General features: G+C 44.9%; 1 protein-coding gene across 1 annotated transcript in view; it reads left to right on the top strand.

Annotated features, from left to right (window-relative positions):
• Positions 1-22623, top strand: part of LOC131095409 (transitional endoplasmic reticulum ATPase-like) — a 48225-nt gene that overhangs the window by 12648 nt on the left and 12954 nt on the right. Inside the window, exons 6-13 of the mRNA XM_058043104.1 lie at positions 541-672; positions 1114-1216; positions 4601-4734; positions 5001-5136; positions 6124-6236; positions 6794-6958; positions 7069-7191; positions 20928-21140. Coding sequence (XP_057899087.1) covers positions 541-672; positions 1114-1216; positions 4601-4734; positions 5001-5136; positions 6124-6236; positions 6794-6958; positions 7069-7191; positions 20928-21140 — 1119 coding nt within the window. The remainder of the gene's footprint in view (positions 1-540; positions 673-1113; positions 1217-4600; positions 4735-5000; positions 5137-6123; positions 6237-6793; positions 6959-7068; positions 7192-20927; positions 21141-22623) is intronic.

Below are 22623 nucleotides of genomic sequence, written 5' to 3'. Positions count from 1 at the left end.
TGTTACAGATAACTAAGGCCAGTAGAAATTTGGACAGCCAAATGAATGAATCCTGTAGAGCTATACTGAAAGAGTTGGTTACAGGTGGTCTTATTTGCACATCTGGATTGTAACATTTTCTGTTAATTTGAGTCAATCCCAAGAGAAAACACTATGTTGGAGAATTGAATGGTAGCTAGGTTATGTCAGGTAGTTAGAAATACCACTTAGAGTTTAAAGAATATTTTATGCTGAGCTTCATTCTTATCATCTTTGCTAGCCAAATCAGAGGGTCACACAACTTGTTTTGCACTAGTCTGTAGGGGCCCTGGCAGCAGAGGCTGTCATTCAAGAGGGTAGGCTTTAGTGAGGAATTTCCCTCTGCATGTCTGGGAAGAGAGAGCTAAGAAACAGTTGTAGAAGATACCAGAAAGACTTGAAAATGAGAATCTCAAGACATCAAAGAAATGGCAATGAGCAAAAACCTGGGTTCTGTAGACTAGGATGGATTGTTGAGCTACTGTTTTAACTCAGATGTTTAATGTATTTCCTCCTGGGTAGGATGAAGAGGAGTCACTGAATGAAGTGGGCTATGATGACATTGGTGGCTGCCGGAAGCAGCTGGCTCAAATCAAAGAAATGGTGGAACTTCCCCTCCGACACCCTGCTCTCTTCAAGGCCATAGGGGTGAAGGTATGTCCCCATGTGCACCAGGTAGATGAGTGGGCTTGCCCTTGAGGATGACTTGATATCAGAGGTTCATGACGTATTGGGAGGGGAATAAGTAATTTGGGTTTGTTTTTTTTTGGGGGGGGGTTGGTTTGCTTATGCTTGGGGCTTTTTTAAATGCTGGTGTTAGGAAAGTATCTCCTTACATGTTTTGGACACAGATTAAAGTACTGACAACTTGCAAAGCAGAGGGGTGCTTTGAATCAGAGCTGCCAGTTACTGGCAAGGTTTTTGTTGTGTGTTGTGTGAAGTAGTAAGGGTGTTGATAGCAATGTTGACATGGCAGCTGTTGCATAAGATTGCATCACAATTTCAGACTGGCTTTATCAAATGCTTACAGATTTGCTGTGAATCTACTTAGGCATTCCGATACTCACCACCTAAATCCCTTGCCTTTGTCCTCAGCCTCCACGTGGGATCCTGCTGTATGGTCCTCCTGGCACTGGTAAAACACTGATTGCCCGAGCGGTGGCCAATGAAACAGGGGCTTTCTTCTTCCTGATCAATGGTAAGTTTTGTGGCTGCTTTGGCCCCAGGTCTGCTGTGTGCTCACTCGTCCATCTTATGGTAAGGAATGGTGTCAATAGGGCTTGTAGAGCCACGCTGTCTCCCTGACATCCTTTCTTATCTCTTTGAAGTGTGCATCTGGGGACACTTGTGAGGCCATTTGTGTTATCTGCAGTGGCACTTCCCTTAAGCTTGATTGTTTTGTAGCTGGCTCATTGGAAAGACAGCTTTGTAATACAGGGACCTGGAGTCTGTCTGGCTTAGTGTTCACATATGTTGTTGAGGGCAGAGCTGAGAGTGGTGAGATTATTCTATGAATATCGGTGCAGGACACTTGTTTCTATTGCTGCCAGCATGTTCCATTCAGAAAAGAAGCTGATCTGCAGTGGATTTGTTTTTCCCCTCAAATAAAGCACAAGACCTGTTCCGTTTCATATAATATTAATTGTGAGGAACTATCCTGAAAGCTATGAGTACCTTGGGACTTAGCTACAAGTGACAGAACTTCCTATTGATCATTCTTCATCTGTAGCAGTTGAGGTGGATACTGGCTTATGTCCTGTAAAGATCAGACTGTGACTTTTCCTCAGTGCTTTTCTGTGCCATTTTACATTCAGTGTTGGAATAACTGAACATTTGTACTTAAAGATTGATGCTTTTCTTCTCTGATTTCAGTCACTTAAACCCATGAAGGTGAAAGCAAAGAAGTATATAGCACAGTATAGCAGTGAGCAGTAGTAGGGAAGTGACTTGCTTTATATCTCAAGATATCAGATATAAACGGACTGGTTTTAGCCATATGTTGTCTTTGTCATATACTTTCTAAGTATGTGGAAGGTGTTACTGCATGCTAATTGAAATAAACAGGGCCAGGAGACTTCTTCTCCTTTTTAATGCCTTTATTAAAAGTGATCAGCTCAGGATTGGGCGGCTCGACGGGTCTGCAGCGTCCGTCGTCTCTCCCAAGGCGACTCAGAGGAGGAGGATATGCACAGCTCTGTCCACCAGGGGCAGAGCTGGGGATCAGATCCTCTTGGGAGCCTTTAGGGCCTGCTGATCCCTGCCAGATGGTACCTTGGTCTGGGTCTCGCTCCCTCCCAGACCTGGCCCGGGGGATCTCGAGGACAGGGTGAGGAACGATGAAGGTTTCCCGCATCTCTGCAGGCCCAGCGCTCTGCTCCTCACATCCAGTCATCACTCCAGTCTCTCAACTCTTATTTGGCTCGTTGTTTTTGGGGTCTTCTCAGTACAGTGGGGGACCATGCTGCATTGGTCTTGGAGTCACTTTGCATAACCCCCCCCACCTTCTCAGGTGTCTTCACTATGAGAAAGGTACAACTTAGCCTCGGGCAAGGCTCTGCTGATACAAAAGGAGCGATTAGCCTCAACGACCCGTGATTACAATAACAAAACACACAGAACTTGGGCAGGGCCAGTGATCTGGCTGCCTTTTTGAAACTTTTTCTCATAAAAAAAATATTAACCGAATTTTTGTTCATAACACTAATGATCCGGACATTTTAGACACTTGTATTTCTGTTGCATAATACAAATAACACTGTCAGAGTTAGTGATGCATTCTCTGTCTGCTAGTCCCAAGCATGGAGCTGCAATGTTGTAGATGAAGTTGGTATGAATTGGTGAGTTACCTGTTGTCTTGGTTTGGAAAGACAGGTGTCTGCTAAGGAAGGCAGGAGCCTCCCCTGAAATGGAAAATGTAAACCTCCCCCCCTCCGAATTGCTATAAATTTTAAATTAAGGGGCTCTCAGGCAAAAAATTTGGGAGCAGGAAATAACAGTTCTTTACTAGGGAAGAAAATTTTTAAAAGATAAAATAAGCAATGCAGTAAACCAAAACAATGCTGATAGAGTCAGAACACAACCTGACTCCCTGTTGATCAGGGTGCTGGTAGCAGTCCAATTGGAAATGTGGCTGTAGTCCTCCTGGAGTGTCAGGTGTGGTTCTGTTGGAGCAGGGATCCTGAAGAAGGGTGCAGTCTTCCTCTGAAGATCTAGTGGAAGAGGCAGCTGTTTCTCTGGGAAATCCAGTGGAGAAAACAGTGCTGCTGTTCCAGAATCTCAAGATTATATCTGGGTAGCAATGCTTGGCTCTCCCCTCTGGGTGGAGCATCTCACAATGGGATGTTATAGTTCTTATCAGTCATGCAGTGGCATTCAATAGCCTGTTATCAGCAGATTTCTCCCGCAGGGAGGAGTGGTTGTGAAAGAGATAAGAAAAAGTGCCCACTTAACAGAAGACAACTGATATACAGATGGCAAATAGAATACAATTTGCTTGACAATCCATGACGCCTGTAATTAGTACTGCTTGTAACAGTGTCTCTGCAGCTGGCCCGCTTCAGTCAGCTGGCAGCCTTGCACTTCCAAGGGTCAGGTTTCTTTTTCTTGGATCCTATAGAAGCATACTTTTTCTTCATTACCACTCCCTTCAGCATGATGGAGAATCTGTAAAAACAGAATAAATCTGTGACCCTGCACTAGTGTTCAGCAACTGTAGGCGATCTCAGAGGAATGCTGGCCTTCCTTCTGGGATTAATGTGGTTACACATTTTTATTATTTATTCTTTGAGAGGAGATGGGATTTGGGGTGTTGTTTTTTTTTTGGTGGTGGCTTGTTGCTGTTGGTTGGTTAGTTGGTGTGTGAATCAATACAGTCAGGCAGCCAGGGCAACCATAAACCCATGGCTAAAACATAGAGTAAATTTATTTCCATTACCTAAATAACGGAAGGAATCCCTGAAGCAATACCTGCACAGGGGCACACAAGCAGAGATATGGGCACTGTTAGTTCATGCCAGAGGATTACTGACTACTGTTCACACAGGCTTATCAAGGGTTATTTTCAGCTGCAAGGTCATTTGAGCACTCACCAGTGTTTTGCTTTTTAACTCATTCCTCCCAACAGTTGGGTTTTTTTGATCTCATTTATAAAATCTTATAGAGGTAAATGCATACCTGTGTAATGCATGCTATAGACAGCTTTGGCATCTTACAGCTTTTTCTTTTCCTACCCTGATAACTTGTCACCAAATAATTTGATTGCTTCCATTGTGAGCATTAACTGTGTGGTGGCACATTTCAGAAAAGATCACCAAGTGTGAAATAGGGTAAGGGAAGAGGCAGCTATTGGTAGCTCATTGGCTAGTGTTACATTCTGTTAAACTGAAAACACTGAAATGATGATAGTAAGTAATTCTGCATGCTGGTCTTGCCTTTTCAGATGTAAATGTAATGAACTTGGTTGATAGTATTTGCTTTGGCTTGAAATATAGATACATGTGAACCTTGTACTAAAAAAAATTCAGCTGCATGTTTTTGGGGCTAGCTGCCTCTCTTCTGGGTGCCAGAGTTTCTATTTTTTTAGGTCCTGAGATCATGAGCAAGCTGGCTGGTGAGTCTGAGAGCAACCTGAGGAAAGCCTTTGAAGAAGCAGAGAAGAATGCTCCTGCCATCATCTTCATTGATGAACTGGATGCCATTGCTCCTAAAAGAGAGAAGGTAAAGAAAGCATTTAGAATGTAAAGGAGTGCATCCTTTTTGGTAGCAGCTAGCGTGAGTCTCTGCATTTGACTATAGGGTAAAGCAGTATTTCACTTAATGCTTGAAAGCAGTTGGATGTCAGATTTTGGATATCAGAAGAATCTGATGTAGTTCACGACGTTTCTTAACAGCTCATGTCTGTTGTATCTGTCTGCTTTGGTGCAGTACTAGCTCATGTGTGCTGTGTTTTAGAGCTTTTGGTCTAGATATTACTTTCTCCACAGACACACGGAGAGGTGGAACGTCGCATTGTGTCTCAGCTGCTGACTCTTATGGATGGACTGAAACAGAGAGCACATGTGATCGTTATGGCAGCCACCAACAGACCTAACAGCATTGACCCAGCTCTCAGGCGATTTGGTAACCATAATTGCCATCTCTTTTTTTGTGTATCAGATACTTTGTTATGGACTGTGCTTCAGGGGCCTTGGAAAGACTGAGTAGAAATGAATATTAAACATCTTATGTGTTACATAAGCTTCTTTCCAGCTACTTGTTTGGAAATAATTTCTAGATTTCAGCTTTTGGTCTAATCTTTTGTGCTTTATTAGTTTAGAACTTGTAGAAATAATAAAATACTTAGAAGGTAGCACATTTTTTCACTGCATCAGTTAGTTCAGACTATTTCAGGACTAAATGCTTAAGGGGTTGTTCATGCCTCAGGTTGCAGGAGGCTCTGATTTGTCCCATTTATCTTTTATTGATGAAAAGTTTGGTAGTTTCTGAGATTCAGGTTTTCAAAACTTTTCAGTGTAAATGAACGTCTGTTGTATGACCAGTTGGTAAAATAAAATTTGCAGGAAAAATGGCCTCTTAAATGTCTAGTGAGGCATTTGAATGCACAGCTATAGCTTGAAGAAAATGATAGATGTACATGCCCTAGGTAATATTACAGTAATACATGAGTATCCTGCTTCCCCAGATATTGGAGCAGTTCATGGTTTTCACCACTTGGATGCTGCTGTGAAAGTTCTGAAAAATTTAATCTCTCAGTATTTGTGGACACAAAGGTAGAAATAAATAAAAATGTCCCATGGCGTGTTGGTTAGGATAGCATATTTTCCTATAAATTAGGATTGGAAAAAAACAGAAATCCTCTGTATTGATATAATCCTGAACTCTACTTAATGCAGTAGTCTCACTTTCCCTAAATTGCTATAAACCTTTCTGCCTTCTCTGATCTGACTCTGCTACTGTGCTGATTGATGCTGCAGGGAAACCCAAAGCTCTAGCATTTTCTGAATTTTTTGGTGGCTTGTCATCAAGTTCCTATGTCAAAGGAAGATATCAACTATAGCTCCCTTAGTTTGCAGAATCAGCAACTCAACGTGTGCTTGTACTCCCCAGGTCGTTTTGACAGAGAGGTAGATATTGGTATCCCAGATGCCACTGGGCGCTTGGAGATTCTGCAGATTCACACAAAAAATATGAAACTGGCTGATGATGTGGATCTGGAACAGGTGAGTAGCATGCTATTACAAAAGCTTGCCTCTGCTCATTTAGGACAGTGTGAAACCAAGCAAATATGTGATCTCTGAGCTTCCTCCTAACTAGATTACCAGTGACCAAAAATCCTCACTTGCTAGTTAAGAATGCTGTGGCTAAGTGAAATGAATGTGTACCAGTCCAGTCTGGAAGTGCCTTGCCACTGTCCTGTGTTTGTTTGCTGTGGCATTCTCTTTAAAAATAAAGCAAGTCTGAAACAGCACTCACAGAGCTGGCTGAACATTGTAGTAATACTATATGGATTTAATCTCTGTCCTGAATGAAGAACTGCAGTCTTCAGGGTTATCTTTCTGCACACTATCTATTCCAGTACAAATTTTTTCTCAGGTAAGAGGTGGAACAGCAGTGTTGCTGCTAAATGTGATAGCACTTATCTTGAATTTGCAGCAAAGCACTAATGTTTCTGTCCTTCAGAGTTTTGTTGCACCTCTGAATGAGGGACCAGAGCATGCATTGCCCTTGCAGAGTGCTTGCTTGTGTTTCTGAGTCATAGTTAATGCTCTGCTTTCAGGTGGCAAACGAGACCCATGGCCATGTTGGCGCTGACTTGGCTGCTCTTTGCTCAGAAGCCGCTCTTCAGGCTATCAGAAAGAAGATGGATCTCATAGACCTAGAAGATGAAACCATTGATGCTGAAGTGATGAACTCACTGGCTGTGACCATGGATGACTTCAGGGTAATGGAGGAGTACCCTTCTTTCTTTTGTGTGCAATGTCTAATTGCTTATCTGAAGCAAGTGAACATAAAATATTAGAATTGACATAATGCTTTTTCTTCTAACAACAGTGGGCTCTGAGCCAGAGCAACCCTTCTGCTCTTAGGGAGACAGTGGTGGAGGTGCCACAAGTTACCTGGGAAGATATTGGGGGTTTAGAAGATGTAAAGAGAGAACTCCAGGAACTTGTACAGGTAAGGTTTCCAACAGATTTTTTCCTAGTCAGCTTGAAAAATAATGATTGCCATGGTTTAGGAAGGGTATTCCCCAATTTAGTGTTCCCATTGAAACACTCCAAACCACATGCTGCTCACTCACTCCCCCCTCCCCTGTGGCAGGATGGAGAGGAGAATTGGAGGCCGAAAAGGTAAAGATCATGGGTTGAGATAAGAACAATTTACTGTAAACAGCAATGAGATAAGAAAATGAACAGTATTAATAACAGTGTACAGGACAGGTGAATGATTCACGTGTGAGTACTCACCATAGGGAACATGACATTATCCCCAACTGCTTGTTTCATGCTATCTGACCGAAAGGGACCCCCTCCCTCTGCCCCCCGCATGACGTGAGGTGGTACCCTGTCCTGGCCAGAACCAGGACAGTAATAAAATTCTGAACCTCTGCACATTCCTGTTTGGGCTGTGACCAGGGTAAATGCAAAGTTTATATGGTATTTTCATGTAATGGACTGAAAATATCATGCTGTTCCATCTTAGTGAACCTGGGGAGAGGGAGGTGCTGGGAAGCAGCATCAGGCTTTCCTGAGCGGAGTATACAGGGACATCTTGGGTAGGTGTTGTGCTACATGCAGGAACAGCAGCAGTTCTGCTTCTCTTAAGTGGAGACTAGCAATAGCACTGCTGCCAAGAATCCTGTTATGTGATGGCTTTAATATGCTAGAAAGTAGATGAAGATTCTCATGCAGAGAGCCTATGAAGTTTGACTTTGCAGCAGTGTTAGCATAGAGGTGAGAAGTAATTGAAGCCTTCTATGAAAGGAGAAGCTGGAACAAAGTCATGAATGGTCTGTGGAATTGGGGTGGTTTGGGTTTGATACATCCCTGCTTTCAGTTGCACTGTAGAAACAGCCTGTCTGTGAATAAAAGAATCTACTTTTCAATCTAACTTCTGTCATTAAAATCATCACCTATCTCTGATCATGTTGGAAGGATAAATGCTCACATCAGACATCTTGACTGTCTTTGGAGGGCAGAGAAAATAGGTTAGATAATGAGCTAGCTGTTCTCATTTGCTTTTGCAGGGGCAGACTGAAGTTGGGGTTAAATGTGCTGGGAAACTACCTGAACTGGCACTTAGTTCATAGGCTTTACAATTTAGTTGTGATGCTTTTTAAACCAGTGCCCATTTAAAAACACCAGTGGCATTGAGCAGGCAGACTCTTGTGTTTAACCCACCAGAAATCGAAATTATTTGGGTTGGAAAGGACCTCAAAGATCATTCCAAACCCCCCAGCCATGGTGTAGTTGGTTGACCCTGACTGAATGCCAGGCACCCGCCAAAGCTGCTCTCTCACTCCTCTCTGCAGCCAGCCAGAGGAAAGAAAATTTAACAAAGGGTTCATGAGTTGAGACAAGGACTGGGAGAGATCACTCATCAAATACCATAGTGGGCAAAATAGGCTCTAATTAGAGTATGAATTTAATTTATTGCTAAAAAAATCAGAGCAGGACAATGAGAAGTAAAATGAACCCTTAAAAAAACACCTTCCCCCCACCCCTCCCTCCTTTCCAGCTCTACCTCCTACCCCAGCAGTGCAAGGAGACAGGGAATGGGGATTTTGGTCAGTCCATTACCCATGGTTTCTTCCATTGTTTACGGAGAGGAGTCGTTCCCTTGCTGCACTGTGGGGTCCCTCGCCATGGGAGACAGTTTATTACCGCACCTGAGTGGGCGCGGCTGGTGATAGAGAGACGGTGAATCTTGTTTCTTGATCAGAAGGCATATTTATTAAGATATGATATATAATACATTATGACTATACTAAATAGAATATAGAGAGAGGTTTGCAGAGCTGCTAGCTAAGCTAAGAATAGAAAGAAAAGAATCCATAACAAAGTTGTGTCCAGGGACTCAGTCCCCTAGCTTGCACTGGTGATTGGCCCTTAATTATAAACATAGAAAATGAGCCAATCAAGGTGAATCCTATTGCATTCCACAGCAGCTGATAACAATTGTTTACCTTCCCCTCTGAGGCCTCTGCCTTCCAGAAGATGCAGAAATCTAAAAGAAAGGATTTCTGTGGAAAAATGTCTGCGACAACAGTTCTCCATGGACTTGTCCAACATGAGTCCATCTCACGAGCAACAGCTAAATGTGAACTGCTGTAATGTGAGTCCAGCCCATGGGCAACAGTCCTCAAACTGCTACAGCTTGAATCACTCTTACATGGGGTGCAGTCATCCAAGGACAGGCTGCTCCAGCAAGGGCTCCTCTCTCCATGGGCCTCCCATTGGGTCACAGCCTCCTCTTAGGCATCCACCTTCTCTGGCATGGGTGTCCTCCACAGACTGCAGGTGGATCTCTGCATCCCCATTGATCTCCATGTGTCAGGATCCGTCCTAGTGAACAGATACCCTGATGGTTCGTAGGAATGATCTCAGAGTGCAAAAACCAACATGGTACAAGGGGGTTTGCAGTGATAATCAAAACAAATGCAGTTTTATTGAAATAACCACAGCAAAAATGCGATAGAGGGATTAAGGGAGAGAAAAGAGATAAAGAGAGAGAGGGAGGGAGAGGGGATATAGCTACCAACGCAGAGACGGAGTCCTTTGGTCCGGTCCAGTCCAGTCGAGGATCCGCCTGTTGCGCTGGGGAGATCTCAAAGGCTCTAGCTAACTCAGAGGTTTTTATTACTGAAAATTGTGAGGGGGGGGGAAACAGATACAATAGGGAACAGATGTAACAGGTAGTCTATGTTCTCAACAGTAAGCGAGAGCCATTGTTTTCTTGGTTCAGTGGTCACAATCTGCAGGCAAACATCTCGCTTTGGTCAGCTTGCCTCTCCCCACACACCTCCCCCGGGCTAGAGGTTTCAGTCCCAGTCCTTGGAAGGAGCAGAGGGGCCTTTTAGGAGTTTCATGTCTCAGTCCTTGGTGGAGAAGCTTCTCACATCTCAGTCTGTCTGTCACGGTGGTTGTAAAACAGGTGAGGGTCTTCGGTGGGAGACCACCCGAAATTCAGGAGAAGTCCAGCCAGGCCAAGAGATGGGACAGCTTCAAAGCTGCTATTGTTGCAAACGAGGCACGGTGCCCTCTTCTTAGCATACAGCAAATACACTTGTGAAAACAATAGCTCAACACTGAGCTTTCAGGTCTCAGGGCCCTTGGCATGTGACTTTTCTCCTTCAGAGCCAGATATTTTAGACAGGGGGGGGTCTTCTCTTCAGTGGTCTCCCAAGGATGATCGTGAGGCAGATGAGGGAAAATTTGGACAGACTCTCACACCATGGGCTGCAGGGGGACAGCTGCTTCGCCATAGTCTTACCCACAGGATGCAGGGGAATCTCAGCTCTGGTGCCTGGAGCACTTCCTCCCCCTCCTTCTCCACTGACCTTGATGTCTCCATAGTTTTTCTTCTCACATATTCTCACCCCACTCTGGCTGCAATTACATCTGCGCAATAACTTTTCTTCTTAAATATGTTATCACGGAGGCATTACCACCATTTCTAATTGGGCCGGCCTTGACCAGCAGCAAATCCATCTTTGGAGCTGCCAGGGATTGGTTCTGCCAGACATGGGGGAAGCTTTTAGCAGCTTTTCACAGAAGCCACCCCTGTAGCCCCCCCCCCGCTACCAAAACCAGGCCATGCAAACTGAATACACATGGACAGGGACCCCTTCCACTACACCAGGTTGTTCAGAGCCCCATCCAGCCTGTCCTTGGATACTTCCAGGAATGGAACATCCACAACTTCTCTGGGCAACCTATGCCAGTGCCTCACCACCTGTGAAGGTCCGCCCAAAATAAACGGGTGACGAATGATTTTTGGGTGCAAAAATAACCAACAAGAGGCACAGGGGTTTTGCAGTAACAAATCAGCAAGGTGCAATTTATTGATTATAACCACAGCTAAATATGCGTTTGGTTAAGGGATCCGGGGAAGAGAAGGGTAAGACAAGGAAAAAAAAGGGAGGAAAGAAGGTCAGGGAATGGGGTATAGCTACCAAGACGTGATGTCTTCGGGGTCCCGCCGCCGAAACTCGCTGGTACACGTCTTGGGGAGATCTCAAAGGACAGTCGGGCCGAACCCCAATATATATACTGTTCTTGGTTGGGGGAAGGTAACTGAAATTAGGTTTCCATGGAGGGGAGAAGTCCATTGTTTTCATGGCTGAATGCTCACATGTACGTTAAGTTTTCCCCCTCCCTGAGTTGGGAGGGAGTACAGTTCCAGTCTCTGGAAGGAGGTTGCCGGGGGGGTGCCATGGTGGTGCCATGGGGGTGTCAATAGGGTGCCAGAGGGGTTCTTGGTTCCTTGACGAGGGTATTCGCATCTCTGTTGGTCTGTCACGGTGGTTGAAGACAGGCAAGAGGGGTCTTCTCATGGAGCGGGGGGGAGCCACCCCAGAGCTCAGTCCAGCCAGCTCAGGAGTTTGGAAGAAAGTCCAGTTCAATTGTCCAGAAAAGGGCAGCATGCCCCCTTCGAGTAGAGCATGGCGTGTTCTGCAAGCATCACTTGTGAACACACTAGATAAGCAGGAGACTTTTTTTCCCAACCGGCTCAGCACTTTTAACTCTTCGGTAGTCTTTTCTCATGACAATTGTGAGGCAAAAAATGAAGGATTTTGGGATGGACTTCTACACCACCCTCACAGTAAAGAATTTTTTCCCAATATCCAATCTAAATCTACCCTCCTTCGGTTTGAAGCCATTCCCTCTTGTCTTATCACTACATGTACTTGTGGAATGTCCCGCTCTGGCTTTCTTGTAGGCATCCTTTAGGTACAGGAAGGCTGCTCTAAGATCTCCCCAGAGCCTTTTCCAGGCTGAACAGCCCCTGCTCTCTCAGTCTATCTTCATAGGAGAGGTGCTCCAGCCCTCTGATCAGCTCTCTGCTGTGTTTGCATCAACAGGTCTACATCCTTATTTTGAGGGCCCTAGAACTGGATGTAGTACTCCAGGTGGGGTCTCAGAAGAGCAGAGCAGGGGGGCAGAGTCACAGAACGGTTGAGGTTGGAAGAGACTGCAGTGGATCATCTGGTCCAATCCCCTTGCTCAAGCAGGGTTATTCCAGAGCACATGGCACAGAATTGCATCCAGACAGTTCTTGAATACCTCCACTGAGGGATACTCCACAACCTCTCTGGGCAATCTGTTCCAGTGCTCAGTCACCCGCACAGTAAAGAAGTTCTTCCTCATGTTCAGGTGGAATTTCCTGTGCATCAGTTTCTGCCTGTTGGTTCTCATCCTATTGCTTGGCACCACCAAGAAGAGCCTGGTCCATCCTCTTGATGATACTCTCTTCAGATACAGATACACATTGATGAGGTCCCCCCCTCAGTTCTCTTCTTAAGGCTGAACAGGCCGAGCTCCTTCAGCCTTCTCTGATAAAAGAGATGTTCCAGTCCCTTAATCATCTTTGTCACCCTCCACTGGACCCACGTCAGGAGCTCCATGTATCTCTTGTACCGAGGAGCCCAGGATGGGACTCAGCACTCCAGATGCTGTCTCACCAGGGCTGAGTAGATGGGCAGGACCACCTCCCTTGACCTGCTGGCAATGCTCTTCTTAACGCACCCCAGGATCCCATTTGCCTTCTTGGCCACAAGGGCATTGCTGGCTCACGGACAGCTTGTTGTCCACTAGGACCTCCAGGTCCTTCTCTGCAGAGCTGCTTTTCAGCAGGCCACCCCCAGCCTATACCGGTGCCTGAGGTTATTCTTCCCCAGGCACAGGCCCCTGCATTTGCCTTGGTGAACTTCAGACAGTACTTCTCTGCCCATCTCTCCAACCTGTCGAGGTCCTTCTGAATGCCTGCACAGCACTCTGGGGTATTGGCCACTCCTCCCAGCTTTGTGTTGTCAGCAAACTTGCTAAGGAGGGATCTACCGCTTCATCCAAGTTATTGGTGAACAAGTTAAACAATACTGGGCCCAGTATTGAACCTTAGGGGATATCACTAGTGACAGGCCTCCAACTAGACCCTGTGCCACTGATTACAACTGTCTGGGATCTGCCATTCAGCCAGTTCTCAATGCACCTCTGTCCACTCATCCAGTCCACACTTCCTGAGTTTGCCTATGAGGATGTTGTGAGAGGCAGTTCTGAAAGCCTTGCTGAAGTCAAGGTAGACAATATCCACTGCTCTCCCCTCATCCATCCATGTAGTTATTTCATCGTAGAAGGCAATCAGGTTGGTCAAGCATGATTTCCTTTTAGTGAATCCATGCTGACTACTCCTGATCAACTTCTTGTCATCCATGTGGATAGAGATGGCCTCCAGAATGAGGAACTCCATTACCTTTCCAGGGATTGAGGTGAGGCTGACTGGCTGGTAGCTCCCTGGGTCCTCTTGATTGCCCTTTGTGAAGACTGGGGTGACATTTGCTTTCTTCCAGTCCTCAGGCACCTTTCCTGATTGCCGCAACTTTTCAAAGCTGATTGTGAGCAGCCTTGCTCTGGTGTCCATCAGCTCTCTCAGCACTCGTGGATGCATCCCATCAGGGCCCATGGACTAGTGAATATCAAGTTTGTTTAGGTGTTCTCTGACCCAACTCTCCTTGACCAAAGGAAGATCTTCCTTCCAACATTCCTTTACCCTGGTCTCCTGGGTCCGAGATCCCTGAGGGCTGGTCTTGTCAGTGAAGACTGATGCAAAGAAGACATTCAGTAGCCTTGCCTTCTCTGCATTCTCTGTCACCAGGGTCCCCTCTTCATTTACTAATGGTCTCACATTATCCTTAGTTTTCCTTTTGTTACTGATGTATTGGAAGAAGCCCTTCTTGTTGTCCTTGACATCCTTGGCCAGATTTAATTCCAGATGGGCCTTGGCCTTTCTTGTCTCATTTCCACTTACTCTGACAACCTCTTTATATTCAGTCCAAGTGGCCTGACCCTGCTTCCATCTCCTGTGTTTCCTGCTTTTGCTTGGGTCCCCTTTGCCTGATTTCTTGCTCATTGGGATGTACCATTCTTGAGCCAGGAGGATATCAACCAAGTCTTTTGGACTCCTCTTCCCTGTAGGACTTATTCCCATGGGATTCTTCCAAGAAGATCCCTGAAGAGGCTAAAGTTAGCGCTCCTGGAGTCCATGGTTACAATCTTACTTGCTGCCCTGCTTCTTCCTCACATGATACTGAACTTGTCAATCTCATGGTCACTACAGCCAAGGCTGCCCCCAACCTTTACATCTCCAAAATGGCCTTCCCTGTTTATTAGTATGAGGTCAAGCAGAACATAATTCTGTTACCAAAAATATGGTAAAATAAAAATCTCCTTAACACCAATGTAGCATTAAGAAGCAGGCATTCTTTATTTGGCCGGATGCATGAGGGGATAGCTCCTCCTAAAGTTGAGCACAGTGAGTACAGGAAAGTTTCTGTTTATATACTGTATTTTACATACATATTCATTGATTGTCCCAGAATAAACATACATATGATAATAATTTTCCAGAAATCATTAACACGTTTTCCCTCCCCTTTACACATGTGTTCTTTTGTCCTGGGGGTCTCTGGTGGTCTCTAGTGATTGAGGGACCCCAATGTAATACCTGACCTGGTCAAGTTGGCAGGGCACTGGGACCGGTGAACTTCCAATTCTCCTTCTTACACAATGGGCATTGTGCAGTTCTGTAGGCCAGTGGGTTTTGAAGAACAAGCATTGTCTTAGCTCACCAGGTGTAGACAATTTTTCATCTGGTAACATTCCCCCCTTTGAGGCTTGTGAAGCTTGTCTTTTTAAGCCTTCATAAGCTTCACTTTGATTTTTAATAACATTTTAATAACATTGTGTAAGTTCCTTGCATTGCATTAGCAATCATGTTTTTTATGCAACCTAAAGCAAACATTGTAATCACAATTATTACTATGATCACAATTATGCTTTGCAAAAATGAGGCCAACCAACCACTCAGAGAAAATGCAAGTCCTTTAAATATTTTATTTAACCAGTTACTTTCTAATTTTGTCCCTAATTTTACCCTCTCTATCTGATAATCCAATTTAGCAGTCACATTCAGAATGTGCACACAACAAATACTGTTGTTTAAATTCAAGTATCCACATACTCCATGTTCATGTAGTAGCAATAGATCTAAAGGCAATCTGTTTTGTAAGGTCATTTTAGTTGTGCCTTGCAATTGGTCATTTATTTCAGCAAACCCCAATTGAGTTGTATTTGCTAAAGCTTCCATTTATAGAGTCAAATTGTGTATAGCTAGTCTGTTCCTAAAGGTAAATATTTGAGGAGTAAAGATGGATTTTTATATCCATCCCACTATAGTTTTCGTATCCTTCTCACATGTGTTCCCAGATTTTTGTCAAATTGCTGACTAAAGTTCCCCATGGAACTGGATTTTCTGCAGAGGTTGGTATTGGTAAACAAGCTGTTATAGAAGTTACATTCTGTAATCTGACTTAAGGACCATATTCCCCTTCCAAGAATTTAAGGTCATAGTTTCTATTATTATAAATATGCAATTATTTATCATCTTCATCTAGGTCCAATAAATAGCATCCCCCTAGAAAATCACATTCTATACCTAAAACTATAGGATTTAGATGAAAAATCTCCAAGGTGTTAGTCAGTCTTGTTTCTGCTGTGTTTAATGTGTGGTTGCTGGTTTTACCCACATGTCATGAAGTCAGGGTTTGATTCCTTTTACCTTGAGTGCAGTGTAGGTTACCAGGAGGACTTGATATGGTCCCTTCCACTTCTCCTGGATTGGTCCAAAATTCAAGGTTCTGATGCACACTGTATCTCCCGGTCAGAAAGGATGTACAGGCAAGTCTAGCCCCAATGATCTGTTGACAGTGTTGTACCTTTTAAGACTTAAAAGAGTTAGTTCCAGTGCTATTAAATATTAATTTCAGCAAATCTTTTGAGACTTCCCTTGCCTTGTTGGTACAACATGGGAAAGCTTCTGGCCATCCAGAAGAAGTATCTACCAATACCAAAATGTACCAGTTCCCATTCTGCCTGGGCAGTTCTTCAAAATCAATTTCCCACTTATCACCTAGTGAATTCCCCTGTTTTACTATCCCAACAGTGGCCTTTTTCCTTTCTTGGGATTATTTTGCAAAATAAATCACACATTTTTCAGCAACTAATCTATTATTTTCTGTCATCTTTGTGCTAACTATGTTCCTTGATAAACTAGTCACCATATTTTCTATTTCCTAATGTGTTTCCTGATGTTTTAGTTCTGTTATCTTATACATTAATTGTGGAGGTACAATTACCTGCCCACATGAGGTTACCAATCACCTGCTGGGATTTCCCATAGCTTCTAATGATGGGGCTAACTGCCTGTCCTGGTTGCTATAATTTTGTTTTGTTCCCAGACATTCAACTTTTTGGTAGGTATTAGCGCAAGGATACCTTTTTCAGCAACCTCTTTAGTTGTTTTGTCAGCTAATTGATTCCCTGTATTAACTGGGGAGTCTCCAAACTGATGGGCTTTATAAGGGCATCATGGCCACTTCTTCTGAGTTTTACACACTCTGTAGTAGTTTACTAATTTCTTCTTTGTACTTAATAGGAGACTTCTGTGCCGATAACAATCCCCTTTCCTTCCATTTTGTTTCATGGATGTGTATTATTCCAAAAACATATTTTTAATCAGTCCATCTGTTTACTCTTTCAGTGATTTCTAGCACTCATTGTAAAGTCATTACTTATGCTTTTTGTGCTGATGTGTTAAAAGGTAAAGCCTGGCTTCTATTGTCTGAGTTGAGGTTCCCACTGCATATCCAGCTGCCCATTTTCTGTTTCATACCATGCTGCTCCCACTGGTGTATAGGTGCAGTTCCTGGTCCTGGATGGGATTGCTCTTGAGATCCGGTCTGCCAGAACACACTTGTCTAACCAGGCAGTCATGGTACAAAGGTCTCTGGGCTTCTTCTGAAGCCTGAAGAAACATGGCTGAGTTCAAAGCAGTGGTTACTTTAAGCAGCTCAACATTATCCTGCTGGTGATGTCCTGTCTTCCTTTTTGTTCCAATTGTTTGGACGGGCTGCTTCCATGACCCCAAATGCTGCACCAGTCCCCCTAGTGCCAGGTGCATCTTTTCATGCCCAAATAACTCAAATGGTTTGGTTCAAATGTGAGAGTCACAGTGCAGGCATTGTCATTAAGGTTCTTTTAGGGCTTCAAAGACCCTCTGACTCTCAGGAGTCCATACCAGGTATTTTCCGGTGGAGGATCACACAAGGGTTTTGCCAGTACTCCATAACTGTCAATCCATAACTGACACCATCTGGCCATACCTAAGTAGGCTTGTAGTCCTTTGCTCTGGCATCTGACAAACAGCTTCTTTTCAGCTGCTTCCCAAGCTTTTTTTTCCCTGCAAGATCTCAAAACTAAGATATATTACTGCTTTGCTTGAAGCCTTTACCCAGCTCCTTGGCTTAGAGGGCACTAAACCTGTTTGTTAATAGCGAGTCTTCAGGAGGAAAAAGAGAATTCTTCCTTGTACAGAGTGGTTAGTTTCCAGCATTCTTTTGACTTTGAATTTCTTGAGACATGATACAGAGCCTGCGTGCATCTCTAATGTAGAGGGGGGCTGAAACTCCTGAGTCTGTAGGGTCTCTGAGAATATCCTATCACTTTCTCATCTTCATGAACGCTTTGCAGTCTGCTTGCTTCCTCACATAACTCCTTGACCTGGTGACATAGCTCCCTGACAGGGACACACCTTCTGCAGAGGAGATGACTCAGCCCCAGCTTCCCAGATAGGCATCAGGCACTCCTTACAACCAGAGGCCTGCAGAGCTACATGTACTGTCAGGTCTGTCACTGGTGCAGCAACTCCAACAGCCACTGGGGAACAAGCTCTACAGTGTCATCACCATAACGTTGGGAGCTCACACTAGTAAGACTGGGAAAGAAAGGGCTTCCCTTGCCCCTTGGCATTAACTGGTGCTCCTATTTCCTGCTCTCTGGTACTGCTACTATGTTGGCCCTCTTATTGAGAGGAGCCCTTCCTTGTCAACTGCAGTGCAAACTGCTGCACCCCACCCTGGCTGACATGCCATGTCCTGTTTGCTATGCTTCTGGTCTCTCGTGCTCCCTGAAGGCTCCTGCACCTGAGCTGTTCACCTCTGTGAGTGACAGACTGAGCTTAAATCAGCTGCTGTCACTCCTGGCCCGGCCCGTGCTGAGTCAGCTGCTGTTGTTCAAGCTCCACATGTGTCTTGACGGTCTCCTGGTGTTACCCTGCCTTTAGAAACTCACTGATTGCTGCAATCTCCTGCTCTGCTGCAGGATGTGCCTGCACAAGAGCTGTTTGCTCCCTCAACCTGCTAGCCATGCTTTGATGCAGCCCAGGACACAGTTGGTTTCTGGGCTGCGAATGCAGATTGCTGGTTCATGTTGAGCTTCCCATCAATCACCACCCCCAAGTCCTTCTCAACAGAGCTGCTCCCAATGCATTCTCTTCCCCGCCTGTACTTGTGTTTGGGATTGCCCTGACCAGATGCAGGACCTTGTGCTGCTGTTGAGTTAGGAACATCAAGGAAAAGACAACACAGACTCCAATGCTTCTTAGAAGGCTTGAAGCAAGGTTTATTAGAAACTGCACATATTTATAGACAGGATAGTTCACCCAGAACCTGATTGGTCCTTAAACAACACCCTTCACACCATTGGTTAATTAGGAACAACACGTTATTTTATCTTACCATAAGCATCATGTACAAACATTCCACATGTTCACAAACACCAGGTGGAGAGATTAAGATAAGAATTGTTTTAATTTTTTCTCTGAGCTTTCTTGCAACTTCCCCAGGATGATGCGTGGGAAAGTTATCTGTTTCTCTCTCTGACTAAACTGTCAGCATCCACAGCCTGGCACTTGGCCTTGTTGAACTTCATGGGGTTTGCACAGACCCACCTCTCAAGCCTGTCCAGGTCCCTCTGCATGCCATTCCTTCCCTCCAGTGTGTTGACTGCACCACACAGCTCGGGGTCATTGGCAAACTTGCTGAGGATGCACTCAATCCCACTGTCCATGTCACTGACACAGATGGTAAATAGTGCTAGTCCCAACACTGACCCCCGAGGACACCACTTTTCACTGGTCTTCACTTGGACATCAAGCTGTTGACTGCAACTCTTTGAGTGTGACCATCCAGCCAATTCCTTATCCACTGAGTGGTCCACCCATCTGTCATGGTTTTGCCCTGGCACAGAGCCAGTGCCCCCATGAGAATACCCTCTCCCTGGTGTCTGCTGTGAGATGTGACCAGGAATGAGCAAAGCAGGCTCCAGCTTAGAAATAAAGAAAACGTTATTAACTAAACTACAAGAAAAGAAGAAAAAAACTATAAGGGAAAAGAAAAAAAAAAATTGAAAACCTTACAAAAGCACCTTCCTCCTCCCCCCCACCATAATTTCCCAATGCCATACATTCCCCCAAATCACCAACTCTCAGTCCAGCACCACCCTTTAGAATACTCAATCTTCAGTTCATGAAGAGGAGTCCTTCTTGCACCATAGGCTTCCCCTGGAAACACGCTGAAGCCTCGTGTGCTTCCATGTTACTCAGCACCGCCCGGAAAATCCTTTTGCCATCGTGACATCTTCCCTTCCATGCCCAGTGCTCTCACCACTGTGCATGGACCAGAGCTGCTTTTAGGGTTGTCTTTTAAGGATGCTTTGTCTCACTCCAAAAAAAGGCACAGTCTCTCCTTCGGGACATCTGTCCCCCCCATTTTTTCACCCCCTGGGGCCGAGGGGTACCCACACTGAACCCTCCTGGTTCTGAGGCACTGCCTTCCCCTAAATGCAGTCTCTGTGTCACAGGAATAAAACTGGTTCAGTCTATGGCCACACAAGAAAACTCCAGCCAAAAGGCCACTCCGTCATCTCTCCCCCCACTCAGCCAGTCTTCTCCACTTCCCTCGGGCCTAGTCCTTGTTATCTCATCTCTTATCTCTCTTATTCAGCACCAGGAGGATCAGCCTTTCGCAAGGTCTCAATCATGTAAGAAAAGGGTTAAAAATGTCAGTCTCTGCCTGTCCCAGAGCTCCTGCACTTCCACGCTTCCACGCTGCCCTGCTGGGCACCTTCTCCCCCCTTCTCCTCCTGGGCTGGCTGCTATCACATTCCGTCGCCGGCTGTCCCTCTCTCTCTCCTGGGGGGGGGGGGGGAAGGTTGGCTGCACGATGTCTATTGGTGCTCTTCCACCCTTCCATCCTCAAGGGCCTCCTCACCCCCCCATCTCTGTCCAGCCCCAGGCCTACCACATGGCTGCCCCTCCCCCACCCAGCAGCAGCAGCTGGACGGGGGAGGGAGATCCGACCTCTTTCCCTCAAAGTCCCAAGAGAAACTCCCAGGGACAAAGCTCTGCTTTTAACCCCTGTGTGTTCTCAGAGGTGTGTCCAAACCCCACTGGCCACATCAGGTGCCAATATCAAAATCTGAGCACCCATTGGTTTGACCACAGCATCCCAAAATTCCCACTTCTTCCTGGTCAAACCAGCACACCATCAAATCCCAATCTTTCTAGTTAAGAGCCCACGATGTCATGTGGGATTCTGCCAAATGCTTTGCACAAGTCATCTCAGGTAGTGCTTCTGGTAGGAGCAGAAACAAAACTGGTCTAGTGGAAAGTGTCCCTGTGTGTGGAGTAGAGGATTTTTGAAGGTCCCTTCCAACCCAAACAATTATGTGATTCTAAGATATAGTCCTGTTCTAGCTTATATTGCTAGGTTTTAATTTGTTTGTTTGGTTCTCTTTCAGTATCCTGTGGAACACCCAGACAAATTCCTCAAATTTGGCATGACCCCATCTAAAGGGGTTCTGTTCTATGGGCCACCTGGTTGTGGTAAGACACTCCTGGCCAAAGCCATTGCTAATGAATGCCAGGCAAACTTCATTTCCATCAAGGGGCCAGAATTGCTCACTATGTGGTTTGGTGAGTCTGAAGCCAACGTGCGTGAGATCTTTGACAAAGTAAGTATTTCTTCTACTTCTTGTGCTATGTTTGTGCTGAGGTACTCCCAAACCCTCTACTGCACCCATCTTACTGGCCTGGTTTTGTTTTCCCTGCTTGCACTGAGAGCAGAGGCTGCTTTTCTGATGTTAGGGTATTGTCTTGGTTTGAAAGACAAGTGTTTGCTAAGGAAGACAAGAGCCTCTCTTGGAATGGAAAATGCAAATTCCTTTCTTCCAAATTATTATAATTTTGAAATTAAGGGTCTCTCAGGCAAAGATATGAGAATAGGAGTAACAGTTCTTTACTAGTATGTATAAATTAAAAAAACCCTATAACTTAATAGGAGAATTAAAATAAATGCAGTAGTACAAAAAACACTGTCAGTGTCAGAATACAACCTAACACCTTGTTGGTCAGGGTGTTGGTAGAAGTCTGATTAAGTGGTGGCTGCAGTACTCCTGGAGTGACAGATGTGGTTCTGTTGAAGCAGTGATCCTGTAGAAGGGTGTAGTTTTCCTCTGAAGGTCCAGTGGTGTTGTAGAAGGGTCTGGTCTTCTGGGAATCTAGTTGAAAAAGGCTGACTGTGGTGTTCAAAATCTCAGATTATATCCAGCTATGAATGCTTGGCTCCTCCCCTTGGGTGGAGCATCTCACAATGGGATGGTGTAATTTTTTCAGTCATGCTGTGAGACTCAATGGCTCATTAACAGAAGATATCCCCCTGGAGGTAGGATGGGTTGTGGAAGAGATAAAGAACACTGCCCTACCTGGTTCTAACAGATGGTAATAGAATACATACTTTTGGTTACACCTTGCATTGCAATTCAAGACAGGTATTTATTCTCTTTTGCAATATAGCTATTTAGATGGTTTTCTCCTACTGGAATTTGTATCTGTTGGTACAGGATTATAAATGCCCCAATGTCTTAGCAGTGAGGTTAGCATTAGGATGGCATAGATATTCACTGCATCCCTGAAAACTTATTTGAACACCTCATTAGCCATCACCTTCTACAGTTTTTTAAAGGATGTTATGGGTTCTTCTTTTTCTACAATTGGACTAAATGATCATTGTAGGCCACTTCAAACTGAAATTCTCTTCTCTTCTCTTCTCTTCTCTTCTCTTCTCTTCTCTTCTCTTCTCTTCTCTTCTCTTCTCTTCTCTTCTCTTCTCTTCTCTTCTCATATATATATGGCTTGCAAAGGAGCCCACTTCCACTGCCCAGTTTCCCTGTAGATGGTGTGACCTCCTGTCCCAGGAGGTTATCTGCATGGATTATCTTGGGAATCCTTATTCCTGTGGTCAGGGAAGGTGCTGAAAGAGCAAAGTTGGTAAGAGAGTGAGACAGAAAAATTTAGGTTGAGAGGGAACCTCAGAGGCTATCTGGTTCAGCTGTTTGTCCAGAGCAGGGAGGTAGCTTGGAAATTCAATCAGATTGCTCAGGACTGTCTTGGTTTGAAAGACAGGTGTCCGCCAAGGAAGGTGGGAACCTCCTCTGG

Source organism: Melospiza georgiana, chromosome W, assembly GCF_028018845.1.
Source record: "Melospiza georgiana isolate bMelGeo1 chromosome W, bMelGeo1.pri, whole genome shotgun sequence".
Taxonomy (NCBI): domain Eukaryota; kingdom Metazoa; phylum Chordata; class Aves; order Passeriformes; family Passerellidae; genus Melospiza; species Melospiza georgiana.
The sequence above is the reverse complement of the archived record's forward strand: the minus strand, read 5'-3'. Positions and strand labels throughout refer to the sequence as shown.